General features: G+C 58.1%; 1 protein-coding gene across 1 annotated transcript; it reads right to left on the bottom strand.

Moving 5' to 3' along the window:
- Positions 1–1,242: 1,242 nt before the first annotated feature.
- COL1A1 (collagen type I alpha 1 chain) lies at positions 1,243–18,661 on the bottom strand. The gene is made up of 51 exons (XM_079905814.1): positions 18,458–18,661; positions 16,764–16,958; positions 16,595–16,629; positions 16,459–16,494; positions 16,269–16,370; positions 15,367–15,435; positions 15,088–15,132; positions 14,875–14,928; positions 14,640–14,693; positions 14,071–14,124; positions 13,897–13,950; positions 13,514–13,567; positions 13,382–13,426; positions 13,212–13,265; positions 13,047–13,091; positions 12,826–12,879; positions 12,477–12,575; positions 12,346–12,390; positions 12,150–12,248; positions 11,967–12,020; positions 11,715–11,822; positions 11,584–11,637; positions 11,218–11,316; positions 10,981–11,034; positions 10,796–10,894; positions 10,110–10,163; positions 9,855–9,908; positions 9,684–9,737; positions 9,531–9,584; positions 9,042–9,086; positions 8,852–8,950; positions 8,485–8,592; positions 7,971–8,078; positions 7,709–7,762; positions 7,441–7,494; positions 7,137–7,244; positions 6,996–7,049; positions 6,823–6,876; positions 6,522–6,683; positions 6,326–6,433; positions 6,065–6,172; positions 5,905–5,958; positions 5,693–5,800; positions 5,206–5,259; positions 4,984–5,091; positions 4,588–4,641; positions 4,188–4,295; positions 3,814–4,096; positions 3,517–3,707; positions 2,987–3,229; positions 1,243–2,872 (listed from the first exon to the last, which is right to left on the bottom strand). Exons 1-51 carry the CDS (start codon positions 18,558–18,560, stop codon positions 2,726–2,728), a joined length of 4,392 nt encoding a protein of 1,463 aa, XP_079761940.1. The 5' UTR covers positions 18,561–18,661; the 3' UTR covers positions 1,243–2,725.
- Positions 18,662–23,546: the final 4,885 nt, after the last annotated feature.

Raw genomic sequence — 23,546 nt, 5'->3', positions numbered from 1 at the left:
TGTGGTAGAAGTGCTAATGATGAATTATTAAAGGCCATAATTAACCGTCACGACTACTGAATGACAGCCAAGTTATTAGTATTGCAGACAACAGCTTCTGAGGACTGGTCCATCTCTCTGTGGACCTGAGGGAGGGATGAGGGCCTTTCCTGCCCAAAGGTTTAGTTCCTGAGACCTTGGGAGGGGGGCAGGAATGGGACAGCTGTCAACTTCTCCCCGTCTCTAGGTCTCTGGGCGCCTGGTCTGCTCCGGAGTTCTGACTCCCTGGATCCTCTATGTGCCCACGGACGGCTGTGCCTCTTCCCTGAGATTGGGGAGCTGACCAGTCACCTTCCCTGTGGGGGCCTCAGGCTCTCAGGTCAGCAGGGAGGGGCAGACAGAGGGTGAGGGAAAAAGGAAGGGAGGGAGAGAAAGGAGGAAGAGGAAGCAGGAATTTCTAAAAATGAGAAGGAAAGGGCAGGAGGCAGGGGCTGGGCAAAACGATCTCCCCAGGCCGCCACACACCCAGGGGTCATGTTTTGGGGACTTAGAAGGCCTGTCACCTTCCTGGTAGCAGCTGATAAGTACCTGGACTGCAGCTCTCCAAGGCCCTGGGGAGGATTTCCTGAGGGCTGGTGGTTCCCTCCTTCCCTCCCGGGGGAGACCAGAAGAAGGAGGAGGAAGCAATGTTTTCTCCAGGTCTCCTCTGGCCCTCAGGGCAGGCTCAGCAGCCCTGTCTCATGTTGTATTGCTGACTGCTCCCTTGGAGGAGCTCAGAGGGGGCTAGGACGGAGAAGAGGCCAGATGACCCTAGGCATTTGCCCAGGGGGGCTCCCAGGGACTCCACCTCCCTCCACCAACCACGGGCCTCCCAGTGCCCTGACCACAGCCCCCCAACGCTGCAGGGTGCCCCCAGCAGGAGGGAGGAGCAGCGAGAGTTAATGGCATTGATGGGCATGGGCATGAGGTTTGGGCAGGGCAGGATCTGCCGGGAGGTAGGTGTGTGTGTGTGTGTGTGTGTGTGTGTGTGTGTGTGTGTGCGTGTGTGTGTTGTTGCACAAGTGGGTTGCCTGTCTGGCACTGTAAGGGACAAGAGGGTATGGGAGACATGCAAGGAAGATGGCAGGAGAGAGCTAAGAGAAAGGGTAAAGGCGTAAGAAAGGCAAGAGGGAGGGGGAGGGTCCGTCAAGGGTGCTAGAGGGAGAGGGGAAGGGAAGGGGCAGACGCTGAAGGAGAGCCCACCCACCTCCCAAAGCTCCCTCCCCAGGACTCCCCTCCACCAACTCCAAGGAAGGAAATTAGGAGGCCACTGCAGATAGGTTTGGGTCATTTCCACATGCTTTATTCCAGCAATCAAAATAATTAAAAACATCTCAAATTATTATACACATACAAAATAGGTACAGAGTCTCTTGTTTCCTCCCACCCCTAGGGGGAAAAACTGCTTTGTGCTTTGGGAAATTGTGCTCTGAAACCCAGTGAGAGAGAACGCAGAACAGACTACAAGAGAGGCCGCGAGGATGGGATGCAGCTGACAGGGTTTCAGAGGCGGGAGAGGTCGGGGGAGAGAGAGGAGAGAGGCCTGAGGTGGTGCGAGGCGCCGCCGAGGGGGATGAAGAGAGGGTGGAGAGCAAGTGACCCTGTCTGGAGCCGGCACTCTCTCCCCCACATTAAATAGCACCTTTAGAAAATTCACGAGTCCCCATCCACGAGAGAAAAAAAAAAAAAAAAAAAACAAAGAATAAAAAAAGACTTTGAACAAAAAGGAACATTTGCTGGCCTAAGGGGGGGGTGCGTTTCCACTTCCATAGCACCAGTGATTCCCTCCCCACCCCACCCCATCACAGAGATGTAGCACCTTTGATATAAAACGGGGAGCCCCTTCCACCCTGCCCCCATCCCGCCCCCCACGCAGTTGCCCCGGTGACACACAAAGACCAAAGACGAGAACGAGGTAGTCTTTCAGCAACACAATTACACAAGGAACAGAGCAGTCTCTCCCACCCAGCTGGGTAGCACAGGGGGATTGGCATGTTTCTCAAATCCGACGTTTCTGCTCTGTCTTGGCCCCTCCTGACTTTTCTCCAAACCCGGTGGTGAAGGGCCAGTGGTGCCCCTGGCATGCTCCCCCTCAAAAACAAAGAGGGGTATGTTGCCGGGGCAACAGGGATGCCAGATGGTAAGGCTTCTTTGGCAGTCTGAGAACTCCGGGTTCCCCCAGGGCTCGGGGGTTCTGGGTGAAGGGAATAGGCTGGGAGTGTGGGGGCCACTTGGGTGTTTCAACATTGCCTTTGGTTGCTGGGCAGACAATGCATTGTTTCCTGCGTCTTTCGGGGAGACTTAGATTCGGGGAGCAGTGGAGGGGAGGCCCCAAGAAGGCATGGAGAAAGGAGCAGAAAGGGCAGCGTTGGGGTGTCATAAGCCCAACGGGCAGAAAAGGACTTACCCCCACGTGGGTCTTCAAGCAAGTGGACCAAGCTTCCTTTTTTAAAAAGTTATTTATTTATTCTTTTTTTTTTTTTTTGGTAAGGTTGAATGCAGTTTTGGTTTTTGGTCATATTCAGTTGGTCAAAGATAAAAACTAAGTTTGAGAGATGAATGCAAAGGAAAAAAATATTTTCCAAAGTCCATGTGAAATTGTCTCCCGTTTTTTTGGCTTTTTGGGGGGTTCAGTTTGGGTTCTTTGTTTCCAGAGTCAGGGGCAAGTGGGTTGGGTGGGAGGGAGCCAGGTTGGGGTGGAGGGAGTTTACAGGAAGCAGACAGGGCCAACGTCGATGCCGAATTCCTGGTCTGGGGCGCCAACGTCCAAGGGGGCCACATCGATGATGGGCAAGCGGGAGGTCTTGGTGGTTTTGTATTCGATCACTGTCTTGCCCCAGGCTCCGGTGTGACTCTGGGGTGAGAGGGAGACAATGGGAGAGGGGTGTCACCAAGTGGCAGTGAGGGGGTGGGGGACTGAGCCTGCCCGGAAAGCCAAAGCGCAGAGCGGGGGCCCTGCTGGACTCACCGTGCAGCCGTCGTAGGTGACGCTGTAGGTGAAGCGGCTGTTGCCCTCGGCCCGGATCTCAATCTCGTTGGAGCCCTGGAGGAGCAGAGCCTTCTTGAGGTTGCCAGTCTGCTGGTCCATATAGGCCACGCTGTTCTTGCAGTGGTAGGTGATGTTCTGGGAGGCCTCAGTGGACATCAGGCGCAGGAAGGTCAGCTGGATGGCCACATCGGCAGGATCGGAGCCCTGGCCGCCGTACTCGAACTGTGGGAGCGGAAGAGCGAAGAGTGAGTGGCTGTGTTGGAGCCTCCGGTCCTGGCCTCCCCCCCGGAGTCCCCTGAGAGCATCCTAGTGAACCTTACGTCCAGAGGTGGCACCCCTTGCCCCCAGGCACCCTGTGTTTGACCCCGTATCAAGGACCCAGGTCTCCTGCCTCCCAGCTGATCACACTTAGCAGAGGTCTGGTCCACCCAGGACCTACCCTCAGGCCCTTCTGAGCCCCGGGCCAGCCCATCCCCTAAGAGCGGCTACGGGATCGAGCTCACGCTCACCTGGAATCCGCCGGTCATGCTCTCGCCGTACCAGACGTGCCTCTTGTCCTTGGAGTTCTTGCTGATGTACCAGTTCTTCTGGGCCACGCTGGGCTGAGTGGGATACACGCAGGTCTCGCCGGTCTCCATGTTGCAGAAGACCTTGATGGCATCCAGGTTGCAGCCCTGGTTGGGGTCAATCCAGTATTCTCCTGCAGTGGGGCAGAGTGCGATGGCGTCAGGGGAGGTGCGGGATGTGGGCGCCTCAGGGCTCAGCCCCGCCGCGGCGGGCGGAGGCACAGCCGGGCCAGCCCTTACCGCTCTTCCAGTCGGAGTGGCACATCTTGAGGTCACGGCAGGTGCGGGCAGGGTTCTTGCGGCTGCCTTCAGGGCTCCGGATGTTCTCGATCTGCTGGCTCAGGCTCTTGAGAGTGGTGTCCACCTCGAGGTCACGGTCACGGACCACGTTGGCATCATCGGCCCGGTAGTAGCGGCCACCATCCTGAGCCTTCTCTTGAGGTGGCTGGGGCAGGAAGCTGAAGTCGTAACCACCGCTGGGAGGACCAGGGGGACCAGGGGGTCCGGGAGGGCCGGGGGGACCCTGCGCAGAGAGGGAGGAGAGGGGGGATTACCGGGGTTCAGTGCTTTCGGGGCTGGAGGGCCATGGGCAGACAAGGTGGGGGACCACATACAACAGGACCAGCATCACCAGTGCGACCACGAGGACCAGGGGGACCGATGGGGCCTGGGAGACCGTTGAGTCCATCTTTGCCAGGAGTACCAGCGGAGCCAGGGGGACCCTGCAGGGAGGAAGCTGGTTGGAGAAAGCCTGCCAGAAAGCACGGGCCCACCCCAGCTCTGGCAGAGAAGCCCACAACCCACTCTGCCTGGGCTCTGATTCCTCGGCCTCATTACGGCTCACTCCCACAGCTGGGCCAGGAAATTTTGTGGGAGGAAGCAGTGGGGAGGGGGAGGCGAGGGCTGCATAAGGTGGTCCAGAACCCCCTTCCCTTCTTTCATCCCCTGCCCCAGACCCTTCTCCAGAGAGGCGAGGGACCCAGGAAGAGCAGATAAATAGAAGACACCACTCACGCGGGGACCAGCAGGACCAGAAGCTCCGGAGGGACCTTGCTCACCAGGAGAGCCCTGAAGGAGAGATGCGAAGACAGTTTAGGCCGAGTGTAGGTCAAATGTGGCCAGCAACCACCCCCCTGCCAGCCACCTTGTTATTCTGGAAGTCTAGCCCCAGGGTGTCCATAGGCTGAGACCCCTCCCACGATCCCTCGTTGCGCACCCCTCACTCTCTCAGAGGCTACTTGGAAATACCCATTAGTCTTCAGACCCCAGTCCCCACTAGGGAGGAGAAGGACGGTCCAGAGAGAGAAACCGAGGCAAAGTGTCCTCCCCCATCACACAGTAGGACTTGGGGAGATGATAAAAGAAGACAAGATGGCAGCTGGGCGCTGGGGAGGGGCTGGGCATACTCACGGGAGGGCCAGGGGGACCCTGGAGACCAGAGAAGCCACGGTGACCCTTAATGCCTCTGTCGCCCTGTTCGCCTGTCTCACCCTTGTCACCACGGGGGCCTTGGGGTCCCTAGAAGAGAGATGGGGACAGGCTGTCAGGTGGAAGTTCTGTTAGCACTGAGGGAGTGCAGTCCACATCTGGACAAGGGTTCTGAGCACACAAGGGCCAGAGCAGGGCACTTACGGTGGGGCCGCGGGCACCAGCGGGGCCAATGGGACCAGCAGGACCAGCAGGACCCTGGGGAGAGCAAAGAGAGCATTAGAGCATTAGATCCTGGTCAGGGAGAGCCCAGCTGAGGGCTGGCACGGCCTGAGCTGCAGGTGAGACCCCCCCCCTTGGCCAAATCCCTCTTTCCTCTCATCTTTTCCCACCATATCCGTTCTCTCCTGACCCCAGGTGAATCTTCGTGTAAATTCAGGCCTCACGGAAGCTGGGGCGAGCACCTGGGAACAAACCCCATTCCTCGGGGGAAGCGGGACTGTCGGGAGGAGGGGTCTCAAGGCTGAGCTGTGGCTCAGTGTTTCCAGGGAGGCCAGGGGCCCAGACATCTTGCAAGGCCTCCTCGTCTCCCCTGCTTAGGTGAAGCCAGGTGTCCATCTGCAGACCCCTCGGCAGGCTGGAGAGTCCCTGGCCTGAGCAGAAACGGTAAAGCCAGAGCCCAGCTACTTACAGTCTCGCCACGATCGCCGCTCTTGCCAGCAGGGCCGACGGGGCCGGGGGCACCAGGGGAACCAGGAGCACCAGGGGGTCCAGCAGGGCCGGTCTCACCACGGTCACCCTGAGAGGGGAATGGGGGTAGGAGGGGAATCCGGGTCAGCCCCAGCTGAGAGGGCCAGGTGGAGCGGCAGGTGGGGCTGTGGCCCCAGGGTGCAGCCGTCTTACCTTGGGGCCCGGAGAACCATCTCGTCCAGGGGATCCTTCGGCACCAGGGGCTCCCTGCAGAGAGTAGGGGAAGGTGAACGGCAGCCAAGGGGAGGGAGGCTCAGGCCAAGGCCAAGACGGCCACACCGACGGCACTGGTGTGGGGCCGGCAACCGCTTACCTCACGTCCAGACTCGCCAGGGGGTCCAGCCAATCCGGGGGGGCCCATGGGACCAGGGGGGCCACGTTCACCACTTGCTCCAGAAGGACCTTGTTTGCCGGGTTCACCCTGAGGGAGAAGAAAGGGTCAGGCCAGGGATGGGGTGGGAGAGGACCTTAGGACCCGCCTCCTCTGTCCCCGCTGACCCCAACACCCCCACCCTGCGCCCTCCAAGTCCTGCAACTGTTCTCGTCTGGATCCGCAAGGTGAGGGGGCACTCACAGAGGGGCCAGGAAGACCAGGGAAGCCTCTTTCTCCTCGCTGACCGGGCAGGCCGACCACGCCACGCTGTCCAGCGATGCCCTGAGGTCCGGGAGATCCAGGAGAGCCCTGTGGGGGATGGGTGGGGGTGAGGTGACTTCCAGTGGCCAGGGACGCTGCCCCCACTCTGGACCCGTCTGGAGCGTAGTGCACTTACAGCAGGTCCATCAGCACCAGGGGCTCCTTTCTCACCAGCGGGGCCAGGGGGACCGGGAGGACCGACTTCCCCAGCACGCCCAGCGGGGCCGGTCTCACCGCGGGGGCCTTTGCTGCCTTCTTTGCCAGCAGGACCAGAAGGTCCAGGGGGTCCAGCATTTCCCTGGTTGGGGAGAATTGGGGCCGTCAGAATCCATCGGATTCCGGAGCATTGCGGAAGCCGTAGTCGGGCCCACCGCGCTCCTGACGGCCTGTGCCCCATACCCTCCCAGACCGGTGGAGTCTCCACCACAGACACTCACAGAGGGCCCAGGGGGACCAACTCGGCCAGCAGCACCAGGGAAACCAGTAGCACCCTGGAGAAAAGGACAAAGACGCAATCAGAGGGAGGACAGCCCCTCACCTGGCCCAGCCGCCCCATCTCCAAACGCGGGCTGGGGAGAGCCTCGGCCGAGAATCAGAGTGAGATACTCACAGGGGGACCAGCGCTGCCACGAGCACCTTTGGGTCCGGGAGCACCAACGTTACCCTGTAGGAGAGCACAGAGGCGTCACGGCTGGGCCCGTCCTGGATCCAGCCTGCTGGCAGCTCGGGGCCTAGACGGCGAGATACTCACAATGGGGCCGGGAGGTCCAGTGGGTCCAGCACTGCCAGGGGCACCAGCATCGCCTTTAGCACCAGCATCACCAGGTTCGCCTTTAGCACCAGGTTGGCCATCAGCACCCTGGGGGAGGAGGGAGTGTGGTGAGTGGAAGGTGAGCCTAGGAAGTCAGCTGAGGAAGGACAGGAACTCCAGGCAGGAGACAATTCCCCCTCCACCCCGCTTCTCTGAATCAGGCCAATGCCTCTCTCCTCATCCAGTCACTCAAGGCCCCAGGGCCTAGTTGGAGATGGAAGATGAAAGGGATCTTGGTACTCACAGGGGGGCCAGCGAAGCCAGCAGGGCCGGGGGGACCAGGCTCACCACGGTCTCCCTAGAAGAAAAGGAGGCAAATGGAGAGATGCCCTGATCTGGGGGAAGGTGGGATGGGACGGACTGGAGGGTGGGGAAGGAGGGCCTGAGGAGAACTCCACAGGGACCAGAGCAGGTGGGAGCCAAGGTGGAGGAGGGCCAGAAAGAGGGCCAGGGGCGGTACGAAGGGAGAGAAGGCTGGAGTATGGAGCCATAACTGGCTCTTCTGTACTTACGGGGGCACCACGAGCTCCAGTGGGACCAGCAGGGCCGCTAGGACCAGTTTCACCCTGAGAGGGAGGGACAAGAGGTGCAGGGTCAGGGGCCCATGCTGAATACTCCTGGCGGATAACCCAGGAGAGTCCTCCTCCCTCCTGGCCCCCCACCTTTGGATCACCAGCTTAGCATGGCAGGAGCTGCCTCCCCCTGCAGAGCTGTGCCCAGGCTTGCTGGGGAAGCTGTGTGTTAGGGAAGAAGGTGGGGAGGCAGCCGTCTCACCTTGTCACCAGGGGCACCAGCGGGGCCAGGAGGACCAATGGGACCAGTCAGACCACGGACGCCGTCTTTGCCAGGAGCACCATCAGCACCTTTGGGACCAGCATCGCCCTAAAGACATAGGAAAGCCTGAGACTTCCAGTGTGGGGCAAGGAGGTGACCTATGGCATCCTGTTTGTGTCTGCCCTGCCCCCACGTGTGCCAAGGACTCAAGATCTCTCAGGGGAAAGGTGCCTGTGTGGGGATTCCGGGGAACTTAGATTAAGAAGCTCCTGTTTTGTGTAGAGGAATTCCTCATCCAGGAGCCCCCCTCCCACCTCTTGTTGCCATGGTAACACATGGGAAGGGTGGGGCCTGGACTATAGGTAAGGATTCGTCAGCCAAGAGGCCAGAGAAGAAGGAGGATTAAGGAGAACAGGGAAAGACCCAAAGGAGTAGAAAGAGAGATGCTGAGGGATCTGAAGCCGAGAGAGATGGGAACCACACAGGGTTCGAGGGAGGGGGGAGTTCAACTTACTCTGTCACCCTTAGGGCCTGGGAGACCTGCTGCACCTCGTTCACCAGGCATTCCTTGAAGGCCAGGGGCGCCCTGGTTACCAGGGGCTCCAGGGGCACCAGCATCGCCCTGTATGACAACCAAGAAGATGGGAGTCTCAGAAGTGGGTCACAGCTTTGAGCCCCCTCTTAATTTCTCCCAGGCTTGGTTCTGAGGCCAAAGACAGGTACTAGCTAAGAGGAAAGGTTCACAGCCCAGAACTTCAGGCTGCACATGGACCCCCCCAGTCTTGTCCCCCCATCCCTCCCCAACATCCAGCCAGCTTTGGTCACAGCCAGGCAGCCCCCATCACAGGAAGGGTGAGACCTGGTCCCTGTGCTGCCCTTACCTTAGCACCATCATTGCCAGGGGCACCGTTGGATCCACGGGGACCTGCAGGACCGGAGGGCCCTTGCACACCACGCTCGCCGGGGAAACCTCTCTCGCCCTAGAAGGAAAGGACAGGGCCCATGAGGCGGCTGCAGAGACGGGGCCAAGCACGGGGCATGTTGGCAGAAGCAGCAAGAGGCTCTACTTACTCTTGCTCCAGAGGGGCCGGGGGCACCAATGTCTCCAGGAGCACCCTGAGCGGGAGGGAGGGACACACAGTGAGCAGAACCCACCTTGGTCCTCCCAACTAGAAAACATTCTTGTCCACCTGGGGGCTAGCCCTTGGGGTCTGTGATTGGAGACCAATCCCTTCTCAGCATTGAACCGGGATTATCCCTCTACTCCTCCTCGTGAACGTGTCACCCTCCCCAGACTTGGGGTTGAGGGAAAGCCAGAGTATTCCAGCAGCTCTAAAAAGAAGTCATCCAGGCCAGCAGCCATGCAGCTCCTTCCAGATCCTATCACACAGAGGTGCAGCTCTTTGCTCCCCTCTGTGTAGCACCCTTCATGATGGGAAGTCCTTCCTCGAGTCTAACCTTGATCCCTCTAGTTGATGGTTGTCTGATTAGCTAGGGGGCCGGACTCTCCCTCTGTATTCCCTGCACTCCCCATCTCTTCAGCGGCCTGCTACCTCTTACCTGTTCACCGGGTTTGCCTGCTTCACCAGGAGGACCAGAAGGGCCAGGGAGACCCTGTAGGTGGGAAATGGGGGAGGGAAGCGAGGGATTAGAATCTGGAAGAGGTGTTGCTCGTGCCCCTCTTCCAACACCCTGACAGCCGTGAGGCCTCACCTGGAATCCGGGGGAGCCAGCAGGGCCTTGTTCACCTCTCTCACCAGCAGGGCCCTGCAAGGAGGAAATGCTGCAGTCATGGGAAAGCTCAGGAGAAGGGGGATGGGGGCTATCTCCCCTTTCCTGCCCCACAGCACCCCCTCCCCAGGCCTCCCCGTCAGGGACACTCACAGCAGGTCCGGGAGGTCCCTGGGCTCCAGCTTCTCCGTCTTTGCCAGCAGGACCCTATGGGGAGAGAGTGAAAAAGGGGTCAGGGTGGTGAGGTGGGCGGGCAGCTGAGGAGGAAAGCACAGGTAGGGGGCCTGAGGGCTGGGGGTCCTGACGCCCTGGGGATGGGCTGGAGCCTCCCGCATCCCTCCTGCAGGATGTAGGGATGTGACGTGGGCGGAGGCAGGGAGGGGACAGGGACCAAAAGGCGATACTTACAGCAGCGCCGGGGGGTCCAGGAACGCCTCGTTCTCCAGCCTTGCCGGGCTCTCCCTGTGGGGAGACAGAGTTAGGGTTGAGGGAGCGAAGTGGGGAACCGGGGCCTCCTGGGTCCCTCCCGTTTACTTTGAGTGGCATTTTTAAGGAGCTTTTGAATCTGTCAATCAGCTCTGGCCCCTGAGGAAGGCCTTTGCTGGCTTCCACTGCTCCATCTCTTGGCCCCTCCCTGAGCCCTCTCCTCCCAGACGACCCGCCCCTTAGGCCCCTCTCTCCACCCTCTTCCCTTTCTTCTCCCCATTGTATGCCTTTGGTGACCTGAGCTGCAAAGGGCTCTCATCTCTTCTGATATCTTCTTTTGAACCTCAAAGAACCCACCAAGATTTGGGGCTAACTATCATGTAAAAGGCCCATCCTATCCCCGTGTGCGTGTGCGTGTGCGTGTGCGTGTGTGTGTGTTTGGGGGCCAACGATACTTATTTCCAGGGATAGAGCAATGGTAGTAAAGCCAGGAGAGGTCTCTCATTTTATGGAATAGGGAGACTGAGGCCCAGAGAGGGGCAATGAGTGTCTTGAGGCCACACAGCAAGTCAGTGGCAGAGGTGGCCCCAGAGCAAGGACTCTTCCCCCCACCCCCACCCTCGCCCCAAGTGTGTCTGTCCCTGTGATACGCCTCACTGAGTACTCACAGCAGCACCTTTAGGCCCAGGGAAACCCATCACACCGGCCTGACCACGGCTACCAGGAGGGCCTGGGGGTCCGGGGCGGCCATCTTGACCAGCAGGACCCTGAGGATGGAAGGTACAAAAGTGGAGGTGAGGACAGAGGGTGAGAGGTCAGGAGACTGATGTGGGCCTGGGGGAGTGATACTTACAGGGGGGCCAGTTTTGCCATCAGGACCAGGGCTGCCAGGGCTTCCAGTCAGACCCTAGGGGGAGCAGAGAGGTGTGAGTGGGGTGGGGGATAAGGGTGGTGGAAGACGGGGAGAAGGAGAGTGGAGGCTGGGGCGGAGGACATTCTAGAAGGTGGATCTGTGGTCCTGCTCCAGAACCCTCATAGGATGGGCAGGGTCATGGGCCAAGCCGGGCAGAGGGCTGGGCTGGGGTCTCACCTTGGCACCAGGCAGACCAGCTTCACCGGGGCGACCAGCTTCACCGGGAGAACCTTTGGGGCCAGCAGGGCCAGGAGCACCACGTTCACCAGCGGGACCCTGGTGGGGGGAGTCACAGCAACAATTAGGGTCTCTTTATCATGGGCTGGCCTCTTCTTCCTCCTGGGCTGTGGGTGGTGCTTTGAGAGGCAATGGTGGTGGTAGGAAGGTCAAGGTGAGGCTACGTGTGAAGAGAGAGGTCTGCAGCCCCAGTGTGGGCACTAATGACTGGGCAGTGGGAGTGGGAGACGGTTGACTACATCTGGGAGAGGAAGGTAATGTCCAGGGAGCGGCAGGGTTAGCCTCCCACCCCTGAAGAGAGGTTACCTTGGGACCAGCAAGACCATCTGCGCCAGGGAAACCGCGGCTACCGGGTCCACCCTGTGGGAGGAGAGGAGGTCAGTGAGCTCAGACAGTGGGCACCAGGCCGGCTCTGGGGCTGAGAAGGGGGCGCTTACACGCTCGCCAGGGGGTCCAGGCAGGCCAGCAGGTCCGGGTTCACCTCGGGCTCCTCGCTTTCCTTCTTCCCCAGCAGGGCCAGGGGGACCTTGAATACCAGTGGGGCCCTGGAGACGGCAGAGAGGAGGGGGCAGCCTGTGGTGAGGGGCTGTCCTGGTACCAGCTCCAGAGCAGGCTTGAGGCTGGGTGTCCAGGACCAGGGGCTCCCATTCCTCCTTGGACCTCCCCCAAGGGGCTGCTGGGGGACTTACGGGCTCTCCCTTGGCGCCAGTGTCTCCTTTGTTGCCAGGAGCACCAGGTTCACCCTGAGTGGGAGGAGAGGAAGATGAGTGAAAAGTGGGGATGCTCAGCTGGCCTGGATCTTCATGCTTCCCAGACAAGGGCCACGGGAGCCAGCTCATGGGGTGGGGCAGAAGAGAGAGAGCAGTACTTACGCTGTTACCCTTGGGACCAGGGGGGCCGCTGGGACCCTGGGGTCCAGAGGGGCCTCGGGCACCCGGGAAGCCAGGAGCACCAGCAATACCAGGAGCGCCCTGCGGGAGGCAGAACAAGTTAAGCCCAGGAGTGGAGGGCACAGGGTGGGCGGAAGGTGGGCACCAGGGGCGGCTCTGAAACCTGCAGGATACTTACATTGGCACCTTTAGCACCAGGCTGTCCATCAGTACCAGGGTTTCCCTGTGACACAGAGAGAGGTGGGTGAGTGACAGGCAAGGACTCTGAGTTAGGGACAGGCATGGGGGTACTGAGGAGGTGACACTTACAGCAGGGCCAGTGGCACCAGCAGGGCCAGGGGGGCCGGGCTCGCCACGCACACCTTGGGGACCTTCAGAGCCTCGGGATCCTTGGGGACCAGCTTCACCCTGGATTGGAAGAAAGAACCTGTCAGGAGCCACCCTGGGAGTCCAACCTCATGGCTGGATGGCAGGGGGTGAAGGGCCATGACAGGAGACCAAGAGTCAGGACTCCAAGATCAGAGAAGGGGACCCCAGGACAAAGGTGTTGGGGACTGGGCTTCTCTCTTGATTCTGGGTCCCTCTGGTTTGGGGAGCAGGGAGATGCCCACCCCTTGGCCTGTGGGAACCCTGCTCATTGGAGGGTGGGGGGTCTCACCTTAGCACCAACAGCACCAGGGAAACCAGGAGGACCAGCGGGGCCAGTGGAACCCTGTGAATGAAAGGGAGATGTTAGTGAGAAGGAAGATGGCAGCCGCAAGTCACACCCTGGGACAGAAGAGGCCCTGGGGTTCAGTCCTGCCCCTGGTATCAGACCCAAGAGCTGACACTGAGACCCCTCTGCAATCCCAGGCACTGAGGTCTAAGGGCTGTACTCACAGGGGGTCCAGCAGCACCAGTAGCACCATCATTTCCACGAGCACCCTGCAGGAGAGAGGGGAAAGCCCCAGTTACATTCACGGAGCACTGCTCACCTCAGTCACTTTAGCTCCTGGGGAACCTCTTCCAGAACCTGGAGTCCCCCAAGGGGCCAGGAGTACTTACAGCAGGGCCAGGGGCTCCAGGGCGACCTCTCTCACCAGGCAGACCACGGGGGCCCTGACAACAAAACCAAGAGAAGCCAAGTGAGACAGCAGACACACCCCTCTCCCCAAGCCCCCATCTCGCCCTTACGTCCTGTTCCCTCTCTTCCTTCTACAACTGGGCATACTCACCATCTGACCAGGAGCTCCATTTTCACCAGGGCTACCAGGCTCACCCTACAGAGCAGAGAATAGAGTTAGAAATTCATTCATGGTGGGACTGCAGGGGAGGTGGAGGACCATGACAGTCATACAGCTTCTTACCTTGGGACCAGCAGGACCAGCATCTCCCTTGGCACCATCCAAACCACTGAAACCCTAAGATAGGAAGAGGGCCAACGTGAGACCTTGTGGAGACTGTGGACAACCTTGACAGCCACCCAGACCTCATGAGGAACCTCAGGAGGTCATCATAGCTATCTCCCTGTGTCTGAGCTAGACTAAATCCCAACTGGCCCAAGATCTCACTCCATCCCTTTATTGGGATTTCCTTCCCAATGGAGGGAAGTTCTCTTTGATGTCTACTCTCTATCCCTTGGAACTTATATAGCTGCCACCCACCACGACGCACACCAGGATCCTTTGGGGAAAGGGCTGGAATGCGATACTGGGACTTTGGGAACTTAGATGACACAAAGGTGACTCACTCTGTGTCCCTTCATTCCAGGAAGGCCAGCTGTCCCGGGCAATCCCCGGGCCCCCTGGAGAGAAAAGAAAAGGACAAAGGCAGGGCTGTTAGAAGACACCACTGTGGACACAGCTCCCAAGTGAAGCCCAAATGCAGCAAAGCCTGGAGGCAGCCACGCCATCCTCCTGCTCACCTGAGGTCCAGGAGGCCCGCGCTCACCAGGACGACCAGGCTTTCCAGCTTCACCCTGAGAGAAAGAGAAAAGGCCATCGTGCCCGTGCCCCCTGAGTTGGAAAAGTATGGAAGGCCTGGGTCTTCCTGGAGTTGTTGAGGGTCAGGCTTAGGGGCCCAGAACCTTATCTCAGTTTAAATTTACCACGCAACCCTTGCTTGAATTTTGCGTCCCTCCAAAGGAATTTCTGTTTATTTCTGTCACCAGCATCTTAATCTCACCACGTGGAGTGAGAATCTGAGGTAAGTGGTTAAGCCTGTGGGAAGCCATTCACATCAGGGGATGGGGTTGGGGACTGCTTTAAGGTGACTGGGGTGAGGGGAGGGACAGCCACCTCTGTTAGGAAGATGGGGAAACATCCCAGGAGGCTCCTTGTTCAAGGGCAGTCCCATGAATCAAGGAGAACATGCCCTCCTTTCTCTGGGTATCACCCCCAAAGGTGGTGGGGGCACTGGGATAGAGATTACAGGGACCTAACACATGGAGAGGTGGTGGGGGTCAGATGGTATCTCTTTACCAGGGCTACTTACATCATCTCCGTTCTTGCCAGGGGGGCCAGGGGGACCACGGGGACCCATGGGACCCTAGAGGAGACAGGAAGAGAGGATGTTAGAATGGCCAGGATAAGGAAAAAAGAAGGGGAAGGCTAGGATTGGAAGAAGGAGGTAAGGAAGACCCCAGATGGTGGTCCTTCGATAGGAGAACCCATGTATTTGTAGAGGGAGTGTGTATTTGCATAGAGAGTACAAGTTGGGGAGCACTTACTGAGGCTCCAGGCTCGCCAGGCTCACCAGGGGGGCCTTGGAAACCTTGGGGACCCTGGCAGACAGGGAGAGAGGGGTAGGGTTAGAAGAGTAGGTCCCTGCCAACCTGTCCCTCATCTCACCAAGAGATCTCTGAGCACCTTCCCTGCCCTCATGCCAGTCCTCTTTCCAAAAGTCCAGAGCCCAAAGCGGTGTAGACAGCCTGGATACTCACAGGTGTGCCAGGGGGGCCAGGGAGACCACGAGGACCAGAAGGACCCTACAGAGGAAAAAGAAAGGGAGGCCATAATGAAGCCTCTGTAGGAAAGGTTATCTCCCATGGTTCCCATTCAGACCACCCAGTCGCCTGGCATCCTCTCTGGATTCTGAGGTCCCAAAGGTCTTCTTGAGCTCCTAAGTTATCTATGCCACCCCATATCCCTTCCCTGGCCTATCCTGTCTGGATCCTCATCTGCTCTTCTTCTGTCCTCCACATCCCTCACTGGTGACTCACCATGGGGCCAGGCACAGAAATTCCTGTTGATTTCTCATCATAGCCGTAAGACATCTGGGGAGCAAAGTTCTAGAAGAGAGAGTACATGAGAAAGCAGGGTCAGGGCAGTGAGTTGAAAGGCAGAAGATATCACCAGTAATGGGAAAAACTGATATCACGTGCCTCCTGATGTGACACGCTATGCAGGACAACAACATGACCTGTGGCATAGCCCTGCCCAAGACGTACCACTGGAATGTAATCATGGAGACATATCCAACCAACCCAATTTAAGGGACAGTCTACAGAACAACGGGCCTCTTCAAAAAATTTCAGTGTCATAAAAGACAAAGAAAGTCTGAGGAATGTTCCAGGTGAAAGGAAACTAGAGACATGACAGTTAAATGTAATTCATGATCCTGGCTTGGATCCTGGAACAGGAACAACAACAAAAAAGCTATAAAGACCATTATTGGGAACACTGGTGAAGTTTGAATATGGACTGCATAGTAGATAATAAATAGTACTGTATCAATGTTAAATCTCCAAAATGTAGTCATTGTGCAACACTCATGTTAAGAGAATGTTCTTGCTCTCAGAAAATACATGCTAAAGTATTCAGGAGCCAAGGGACATAATACCAGCAACTTACTCTCAAATGGTTTAGAAAAAAAAAAAAAACCCAGATGATTATATTTATACACAGAAACTGATAAAGCAAATGTGACAAATCGTGGATATGTGAAAGTTCTTTGCATTATTTTTGCAACTTTTCTCGTTTTCTTCCTGTAAGTTTGAAGTTATTTCATACTATGAAGTATGCCATCTGCCAAAACAACCCCAACAAACTAAAAACCCCGCGGTGGGGGGGTGGGGGCGAGGTGACATAAGGCCTTCCACGAACGCCTCGACTCTCCACTTACTCCTCCGAGGCCAGGGGGTCCGGGAGGTCCTGGGGGTCCGGGGGGTCCGGGAAGTCCAGGTTGTCCAGGAATGCCATCTCGGCCAGGGGGGCCAGCGGGTCCCTGCAGCGGGAGAGGGCGGGCCGGGTGAGCGCAGGCCAGGAACCACGCCCACCTCCAGCCCCAACAGCCGGGAGAGGGCACCGCTTACCCTTGGGCCTCGGGGGCCAGTGTCTCCTTTGGGTCCCTATGGGGTTGGGGCAGAAGAAACAAGAGAAGCCGGGTTAGAGAAGGAGAACCGTGAAGAGTCTTGGGCGGGGTGGCGAAAGTCGAGGGCAGAGGATTACCTCGACTCCAGTGGTTTCTTGGTCCGTGGGTGACGCTAGAAGGGGGGGGCGGGAAGAGATTCGGCTTAGAGGCAAGGTTTGCTCCAGGTGCTTCCGGCAACAGACGCCTCCCCTGCGCTGGGCAAGGGAGAGCCCCCGCCCCCGCCCCGGCCCAGGCCCCGAGCTATACCCTCGCCTTCCGGGCAGACGGGGCAGCACTCGCCCGCGGGGACTTTGGCGTTGGGACAGTTCTTGATTTCGTCGCAGATCACGTCATCGCACAACACGTTGCCGTTGTCGCAGACACAGATCTGGCAGGGCACGGGTTTCCACACGTCTCGGTCATGGTACCTGAGGCCGTTCTGTACGCAGGTGACTGGTGGGACTGGGGCAAGAGGGGGAGATGGGGGCTGTCAGCAGCACGCGAGTCCCCCACCTCGGGGCTCCAGGTACCCCAACCCCACCGTCCCTTCCCCTCGGTCTTAGAGGCACATTTAGATTTCCCCTTTCCCGCCTCTCCTTTTTTTGTCTTTTTGTTTTTCCTTTCCCCAAATCCTTAAACGCTCATCTGCTCCTCATCAGCGCCAGTGACAGGGCCGCGGCGCCTGGCCAGGGAAGCTATAACTCTTTCCAGTTCCCAGGAATTTAAACAAAGTTTTAGGCCGGGGTTGCTTCCAACTCCAACCCCAGACCATTTGCGCTGAAGCCAAATGAAATAAAAAGCCATTCGGTGGGAGAGTGGGGGGTGGAGGAGTGGGAAGAGAAGCTCCCCAACCAGAGGGCAGGCTTGTGGGGCGTGGTTTGGGTGGAGACAGAAGGAGGGGACGGCAGGAGAGACAAGAGGTCTAGCCCGGATCCCGCCCCATTCCCGGGGCAGGTGGGATGGCGTGGGCGGGGCTAGGAGGATGGGGGAGGGGCTGATTGGCGTGGGATTCCGCCCAGAGACTTGAAGCGTACCGTAAAAGTAGGATATGCCCTAACCTCCAGCGCTCAGACATCTCAAAAGGCCTCTCTCAGTGACACCCCCCGTTTCCCAAAGCCAGCCAGTGCCTCTGGGTCACTCCTTAGCCAAAGAACCAGAAAGTCCGCAAATAGTAAATGAAGTTAGTTAACCACGCCCACCGCGGATCGTCTACCGAGACGGCCACTAGGTGGCGGGCGACACTAAGCAATTTCCCCCGACTGGCTACTTCTAGAGACTGGGCTACCCTATCTCCAACTTTATTTTCCAGGTCTAGAGGTGGGGTCCGCACCGGGCAACAATCCCGGTCTTCCCGCTCCGGCTCCTGCGCGGGGAAGCGCTGGATAAGGAGGCGCACTGCCCAGTGTAGATCAGCAGAGGGCGCAAGGACTCTGCCTGACCAAGTCCGCGCCGACGAATCTCTTCCTTCAACCCGCCCACGCTCCGCGCCCCCTCCCCCGCTCCGCCCAGCACCTCCGCGGCCCCAGGAACATTGTCTAGCCTGCAGAGAGGGTAAACAATCTTTCCTTATGAATCATCTCATAGCCTTTCTGATCACTCATAGCTTGGGCTCCAAATTCCCAACTCGGCGCCCCCATCCCATCTTCGACGTACTTTCCCCCCACCCGGCGTCCAGACCCCATTTTCCCCGCAGTACTTCACAGTGCGCGCTCAGAACTCCTCCTGTGCCAACTCGCGCCGTGCAGCATCCTCCCTTCTCACTCCTGGGGGGCGTTCATCTACACCCTGACCCAGAGTGCGGTCCCTTCTATCCCAGGGCGCCGAGGACAAGCCCTCACCATCTTCCTTCCATTCCTGAGCCTCCGGAGCATCCCGAGTCTCAGTTTAAGTTGCGGACCCCTGGGACCAAACGCAGGGCAAGATACCAAGCAGCCCTAGACTCCCAAAAGTGTGGGACTTACTGTCTTCTTCTTGGCCTTCTTCTTGGCCCTCCTCTTGGCCGTGCGTCAGGAGGGCGGTGGCCGCTAAGAGGAGCAGGAGCCGGAGGTCCACAAAGCTGAACATGTCTAGACCCTAGACATGTAGACTCTTTGCGGCTGGGGTGGGGGTTAGCGTCCGCTCATGCGTGGCCTCACACTCCGCGTGCCTCCTGCTCCGACCCCGAGGAGAAACTCCCGTCTGCTCCGACCACCGGCCCGGGCCCCTTTTATACCATCCTGATGGAGAGCGGGGAGGAACCCTGCCCCTGGGAGAGGGGGAGCCGGCTGCCCGTCCCCCAGCCAATCAGAGTTGTCTGGCCCGGCCCCCAATTTGGGAGTGAGAACGGAGAGGGGGAGGAGGAGGGAAGGGAAGGGAAGCGAGTCCACCGCACATCTCCCCCCTTCGCAGCTCTGCCTCCCCAGCCCCCCAGCCCAGCCAGGGCCAGAGATGATGCCGCTGGGATGCGGCTAGGTCCTCAATATAGTGTGGGCTAAAGAGTGGGTAGGGGCACCTCTTCGGCTTTCTTCCTGGGACCCCCGACCTGGGGGGCGGAACTGGAATTGGGGAGCTGGTTTGGGAACCTTTCAAAGATGGAAGGATTGGGGGTGATTGGGAGAGAGTTCTGCTGGCCATGCCTCGTTCACCCTCCTGACATCGTTGGCAAGAGCTAGGGGATGGGTATGAAGAGGCCAGCTGGGCACCCCTCTAAAGCAGGAGAACCCAGAAAAAAGATGTGCCTGTTTAGGGGTGTCTTCTGGTGTGGCTGGGGTATGGAACTTAGGAATATTTGGGGAACAGGTTAAGGACTCATTTGTAGACATTAAGGATCAGATATGTGGGGATGGGTGCTAGCAAGAGGTTTTTTATTTCAGGATGTCAATTCTTCTGCCGTGCCTGAGGCTCCAGGATGAAGTACAATGCTCTCCCCAAACCTCAGCATGATTGAGAGAGATGGGGCGGGAAGGCTGAGGCACTGGCTGAGAAATTTGACTACGCGGTCTCTCCAGAAGGAAGCTTTGGTGTTGAGTGATGGGGCAGCAGGGTTGTGGTGAGAAATCGCTAAAACTCTTCCACGCTGGGGGGAGTAAGTTTGCATGGGGAGGGCTGTGGTCACTGGCGACTTCGAAAAGGGTCTTGTGTTAGGGTCTGTCATGGCCAGTGGCCAGGCCCTGGTTAGAGACCCTTCTACCCGGCGCAGCCAAACTGCAGAGAACTGTGCTGGAGAGCACTTGACCAGAGCGAGGGTTCTCCTTCTGGGGGCTGCAGAAAGCTCTGTCTCTGTCTGCACCTGGACTCAGGGTTGGGGACATACGGGAGAATTTGGGTGTCTGGGGGAGACTTGCCTTGGGGGTATGAAATGGGGTTGCAGGTGAGTGACCTTATTCTAGAGGATGTTTCCCACCGCCTCACCTCTTTCCTGAAAACCCAGGGCATTGCTCTTTGTCCCTGGAACCAGGAGAGAATCATCTACACCCTGAAAGGCAGTGGGGACCCCAAGAACAACAGACTATATTTGGAGGCGATGCCTCCAGAAGCCAGTGTCCTCCCTTCTCTAGGTCCCAGCCTCCTGACAGCGCCCGACCCCAACCCCAATCTATCCGGGCGGCTGATCCTGCCAAAATACGTGGACCCAAGAGAAGGCAGTGACGATCCCTTTGCGGAGCCCCATCGACTCCAGTCCCTCCTGTGCAGCTCCCCACCCCCACCACTCCAGAGCTGCAAACGTGGAAGTGGGGAGTCCCGCCTCCCCCAAACCATCCAAGATTCCATTGCCTCCCCCTGCCCCTCTCCACGCCCTCCCCCAGCTGCTTTTGTGCAACGAAGGCAAAGGAAAAAAAAAAACCAAGAGAACAGAAGGGGAGGGAGCCACGTCGGCTGGCCGGCTGGCCGTGGGCAGCCAGGATGAGCCGTGCGGGTGGGGCAGCAGAGGGAGACTGCAGGGGCTATAATTAAAGGGAAAATATAGAGTTTCCAGAGAGGCAGGGCTGGAGACAGCAATGGAGGGACAGGCCTTCATCAATTATCCCCACCATGTGGCAGCAACTTGCGGCCCAGTATCTGCCCCCGTCTGGTGCCAGCTACTGCAGGGCAGGACTGGGGGCTGAGGGGCTGAGATGGCAGTTCCTGCCCCCTCCAGTGTGGGTCAGGGACAAGGAGCGCCCCCTCCCTAACGGGGGATGCGAGCCCTGCCCCTCAGCGCGGTCACCCCTTTGGAATGGCTGTCTGGGGTGGAGAGTCACAGGCTGGAGGTGAGGGTTGCTGTGACCTGCCCACCTCCCTGCTTGCTGCGTTTCTGCAGCCAGAAGTACTCCCACCTACAGCCCCCTCCCCACACGCTCCCTGTTCAGGCCGTGCTCACTTGACCACCTTAAAGGAGATTAAGACTCAGAGACGTGGATTGGGACGTGCTGCATCGTGGGCCTGTGGTTCTGAAGAATGTTTAGGGACCCCTAGGATTGGGGGGTGGGCTTTGTGCGTATGGTGTGCGATAGCCACCACCCCAATGTCCGGTTGCAGACCTCCGTCCCAGGAGTTGTGGGCAGAAGGTTTCCAAGCATCTTTTACACGTGGCATAGAGCTGAGGCCCAGGGCCTCCTCTGCCACTTTTCGACTTGAAACGCTTGGCGGGCGCCCAGCCCCAAGATGTGTCTTTAATTTCTGCAGCATGACAGTGAGAGGAAGAATGTGCTTGGGGTCTCCTCCCAGCCTGGCTGGGCCTCCTTGGCCAGAACTGAGGGCTTGAGACTTGTGGGGGGAGGAAGGAGAGCAGGAGCTGAGGCCGGAGCGGGAGGAGACGCCACCTCATCTTTAGGAAACTCTGAAGCTCTGGCTTCTTGTGGAATGTAAGACTTTGTCTGGCATTTGGAGTGGGGGGAGCAAAAGCCAAAATCTCCTCCCCCCCACCCCCAAGAAATGGTAAAGTCATCAGCACTTAGGGAAAAAAAATTCCTCAAGAAGAAAACCAGAAGGAAGAAAGTGCTGAGCTCTGAGTTCGCTCCTTCTCCAAATTTCCCCAAGTGCCCTCCCTCAATGCGCCTGTGCTCCCCAGCTCCCCCTCCCCCGGAGCCCCTCAAGTCCCGGTCTGGACTGCACGGTGTGGGGTAAAAGAGAAGAGGCAGCCCAGGTGTTGGTGTACCTGGTGAGCAGTTTGATCAGCCCTTTCCAGCTCTCTGGTCCCCCTGCTGAGGTTCCGTGGCCCTCCTTCCCTGATCTGACCCTTCAGAATGCTCTTCCGCCCCAGACTGGTGATAGAGAGAGGGTCCCTGGGAGAGGGGTTGAGGACAGAGAAGGGGAGGGGGTGTAAGAGTGAGGCTGCAGTGAAGAACTTGGTGTCCATATGTCGCCATTCATGGAGCCTGCACGGTTTGTATGAGGACCCCTGCGGGCAGAGCTGGGGACAGACCCCAGGAGTGGGGGGTTCTCTCTTCTTCCTTTTCATTTGCACTTTCTGGGTCTTTTGGTCCTTAGGTTCCAGGCACAGCTTTCAATGCCTCAGCCTCAACCCAACTCCTTTGGCCTGAGATTTCCCTTCCTCTCTTCATCCTTTCCAGGTTTAGAGGGAAGATGATGAATTAAGTTTGTCCGTGTTGAGTGTTAGGTGCCTATGAGACACCCAGTCAGACACATGGCGGGAACCCTTAGGTGTCTGAGTCTGGAGTCCAGAGGAGAGACAAATGTGGGACCCCCGCCTCCATAGGGTGATGGTGTGGACGGAGTTATCTCCCGAGAAAGTATGGAGGGAGGAGATACGAAGGGCTAGAACTGAGCCTTGAGGACCCTCAGGGTTTAAGGGTTGGGAAGGGAAGGAGGAGCCTGCACAGGAGATAGGACAAGTGTGGGAGAAGTAGGAGGGCAAGGAGGAGAGGATTGCGGGTGTCATGTATGCAGGGGGAAGATTGTTCTAGAAGGAGGGAGAGTTATATGTTGCAGAGAGACTTAGTATGATAGGGAGTAAAATGGTCACTGGATTAAGCAACATGGCAGTGATTGGTGCCCTAAGTGTGAGCTGTTTTGGTGGAGTGATGGACGAGGAACCTGGACTGGAGCTGGCTGAGGAGTGAGTGGGAGGCCAGGAAATGGGGTCAGAGTGCAGACAACTCAGGGGAGGAGTTTAGCTCCGAAGGGGAGGAGAGCTTGTAAGATGCCTCATCCTCCCTCCCTCCTTCCTTCTCTTTTTCTTTCTTTTCTTACATTCCCCCACCCCACCCTTGTCTGTCGTTTTGCCCCTGGCCTCCCTCCTCTTTCTTTCTCACGGGACTCTGCTTCTCTCACTGCAGCTCTTTTTCAGGGTGACGTTTTCGATCTTCCTCTTCTCAAATGTCCACATCCAGTCCCTGTCTTCACTTCGTTTTCTTCTAGAGCGAACCTTCAGTCCGTGCTCTTAAAGAGAAAGCTTCATTTCTAGTCCTGCAGATCCCGTCACGTTCTCCGGGACCTCCCAGGCCAAGAGGGGGAAACTGGGGCAGAGGAGCCAGGGAAGGAGCTGGGACAAGCTGGGAGAGAAGGGATGGGGCATGGTCCTTAGGTGGCGTTAGGACTCCCCAGGCCCACTCCAGCCCCACCAGTTTGCAGCCAGGTCCCAACTGAGAATAATGTGCTGGATGGGGATGTCGTCAGGCTTGGGGGCCACAGTCCTAGTGTCCACTCTTGTGATCACAAAGCCCATCTTTCCTGCTGACGTGTGAGCTCCCCAGGCAGGGACCTGTCAAGGTCATCATCAGATCACTGGACCCATTTGCAGTGTCTGAAGGCTGAGTCAATTCTTGTTAAAGGCTGAGTGAGTGAATCAATTGAATTGTTATTTCCCCCTGTCTGGCTTGGTTCACTTCTGCCCTCGTTTTATCCCATCCCCTGCTTCTTTTCTTTTTTCTATTCCTTTATCTCCCCCCACCTTTTAACCTTTTTCCTCTTCACATATGTTTCTTCTTTTTCTTAGTTCTTTTCTTCCTCTCCTCTGCCTCTGTCCCATTGGCCCACCCCTCCACCACACACTCCTTCTCCCTCCCTCTTTTTTCTCTCGTATTCTCTTCTGGCATCTCTGGTGCTCCATCCATTCCTGGGGGGTGGTGG

Source organism: Stenella coeruleoalba (assembly GCF_951394435.1).
Source record: "Stenella coeruleoalba genome assembly, chromosome: 19".
In the NCBI taxonomy this organism is placed as follows: domain Eukaryota; kingdom Metazoa; phylum Chordata; class Mammalia; order Artiodactyla; family Delphinidae; genus Stenella; species Stenella coeruleoalba.
This window is presented reverse-complemented; position numbering and strand designations above follow the sequence as displayed.

Bases quoted from the DNA above. Each gene is read 5' to 3' on its own strand.
- COL1A1 (XM_079905814.1), bottom strand. From the start codon at position 18,560: ATGTTCAGCTTTGTGGACCTCCGGCTCCTGCTCCTCTTAGCGGCCACC. The intron at 13,951-14,070 runs GTGAGCAGGAGG...TTTTCTCTCCAG, and splicing joins GCGGGCCTCCTGGACCTCAG to GGGGCCCGGGGATTGCCCGG. The intron at 9,909-10,109 runs GTAAGTATCGCC...CTCTCCCCATAG, and splicing joins CTGGACCCCCCGGCGCTGCT to GGTCCTGCTGGCAAAGACGG.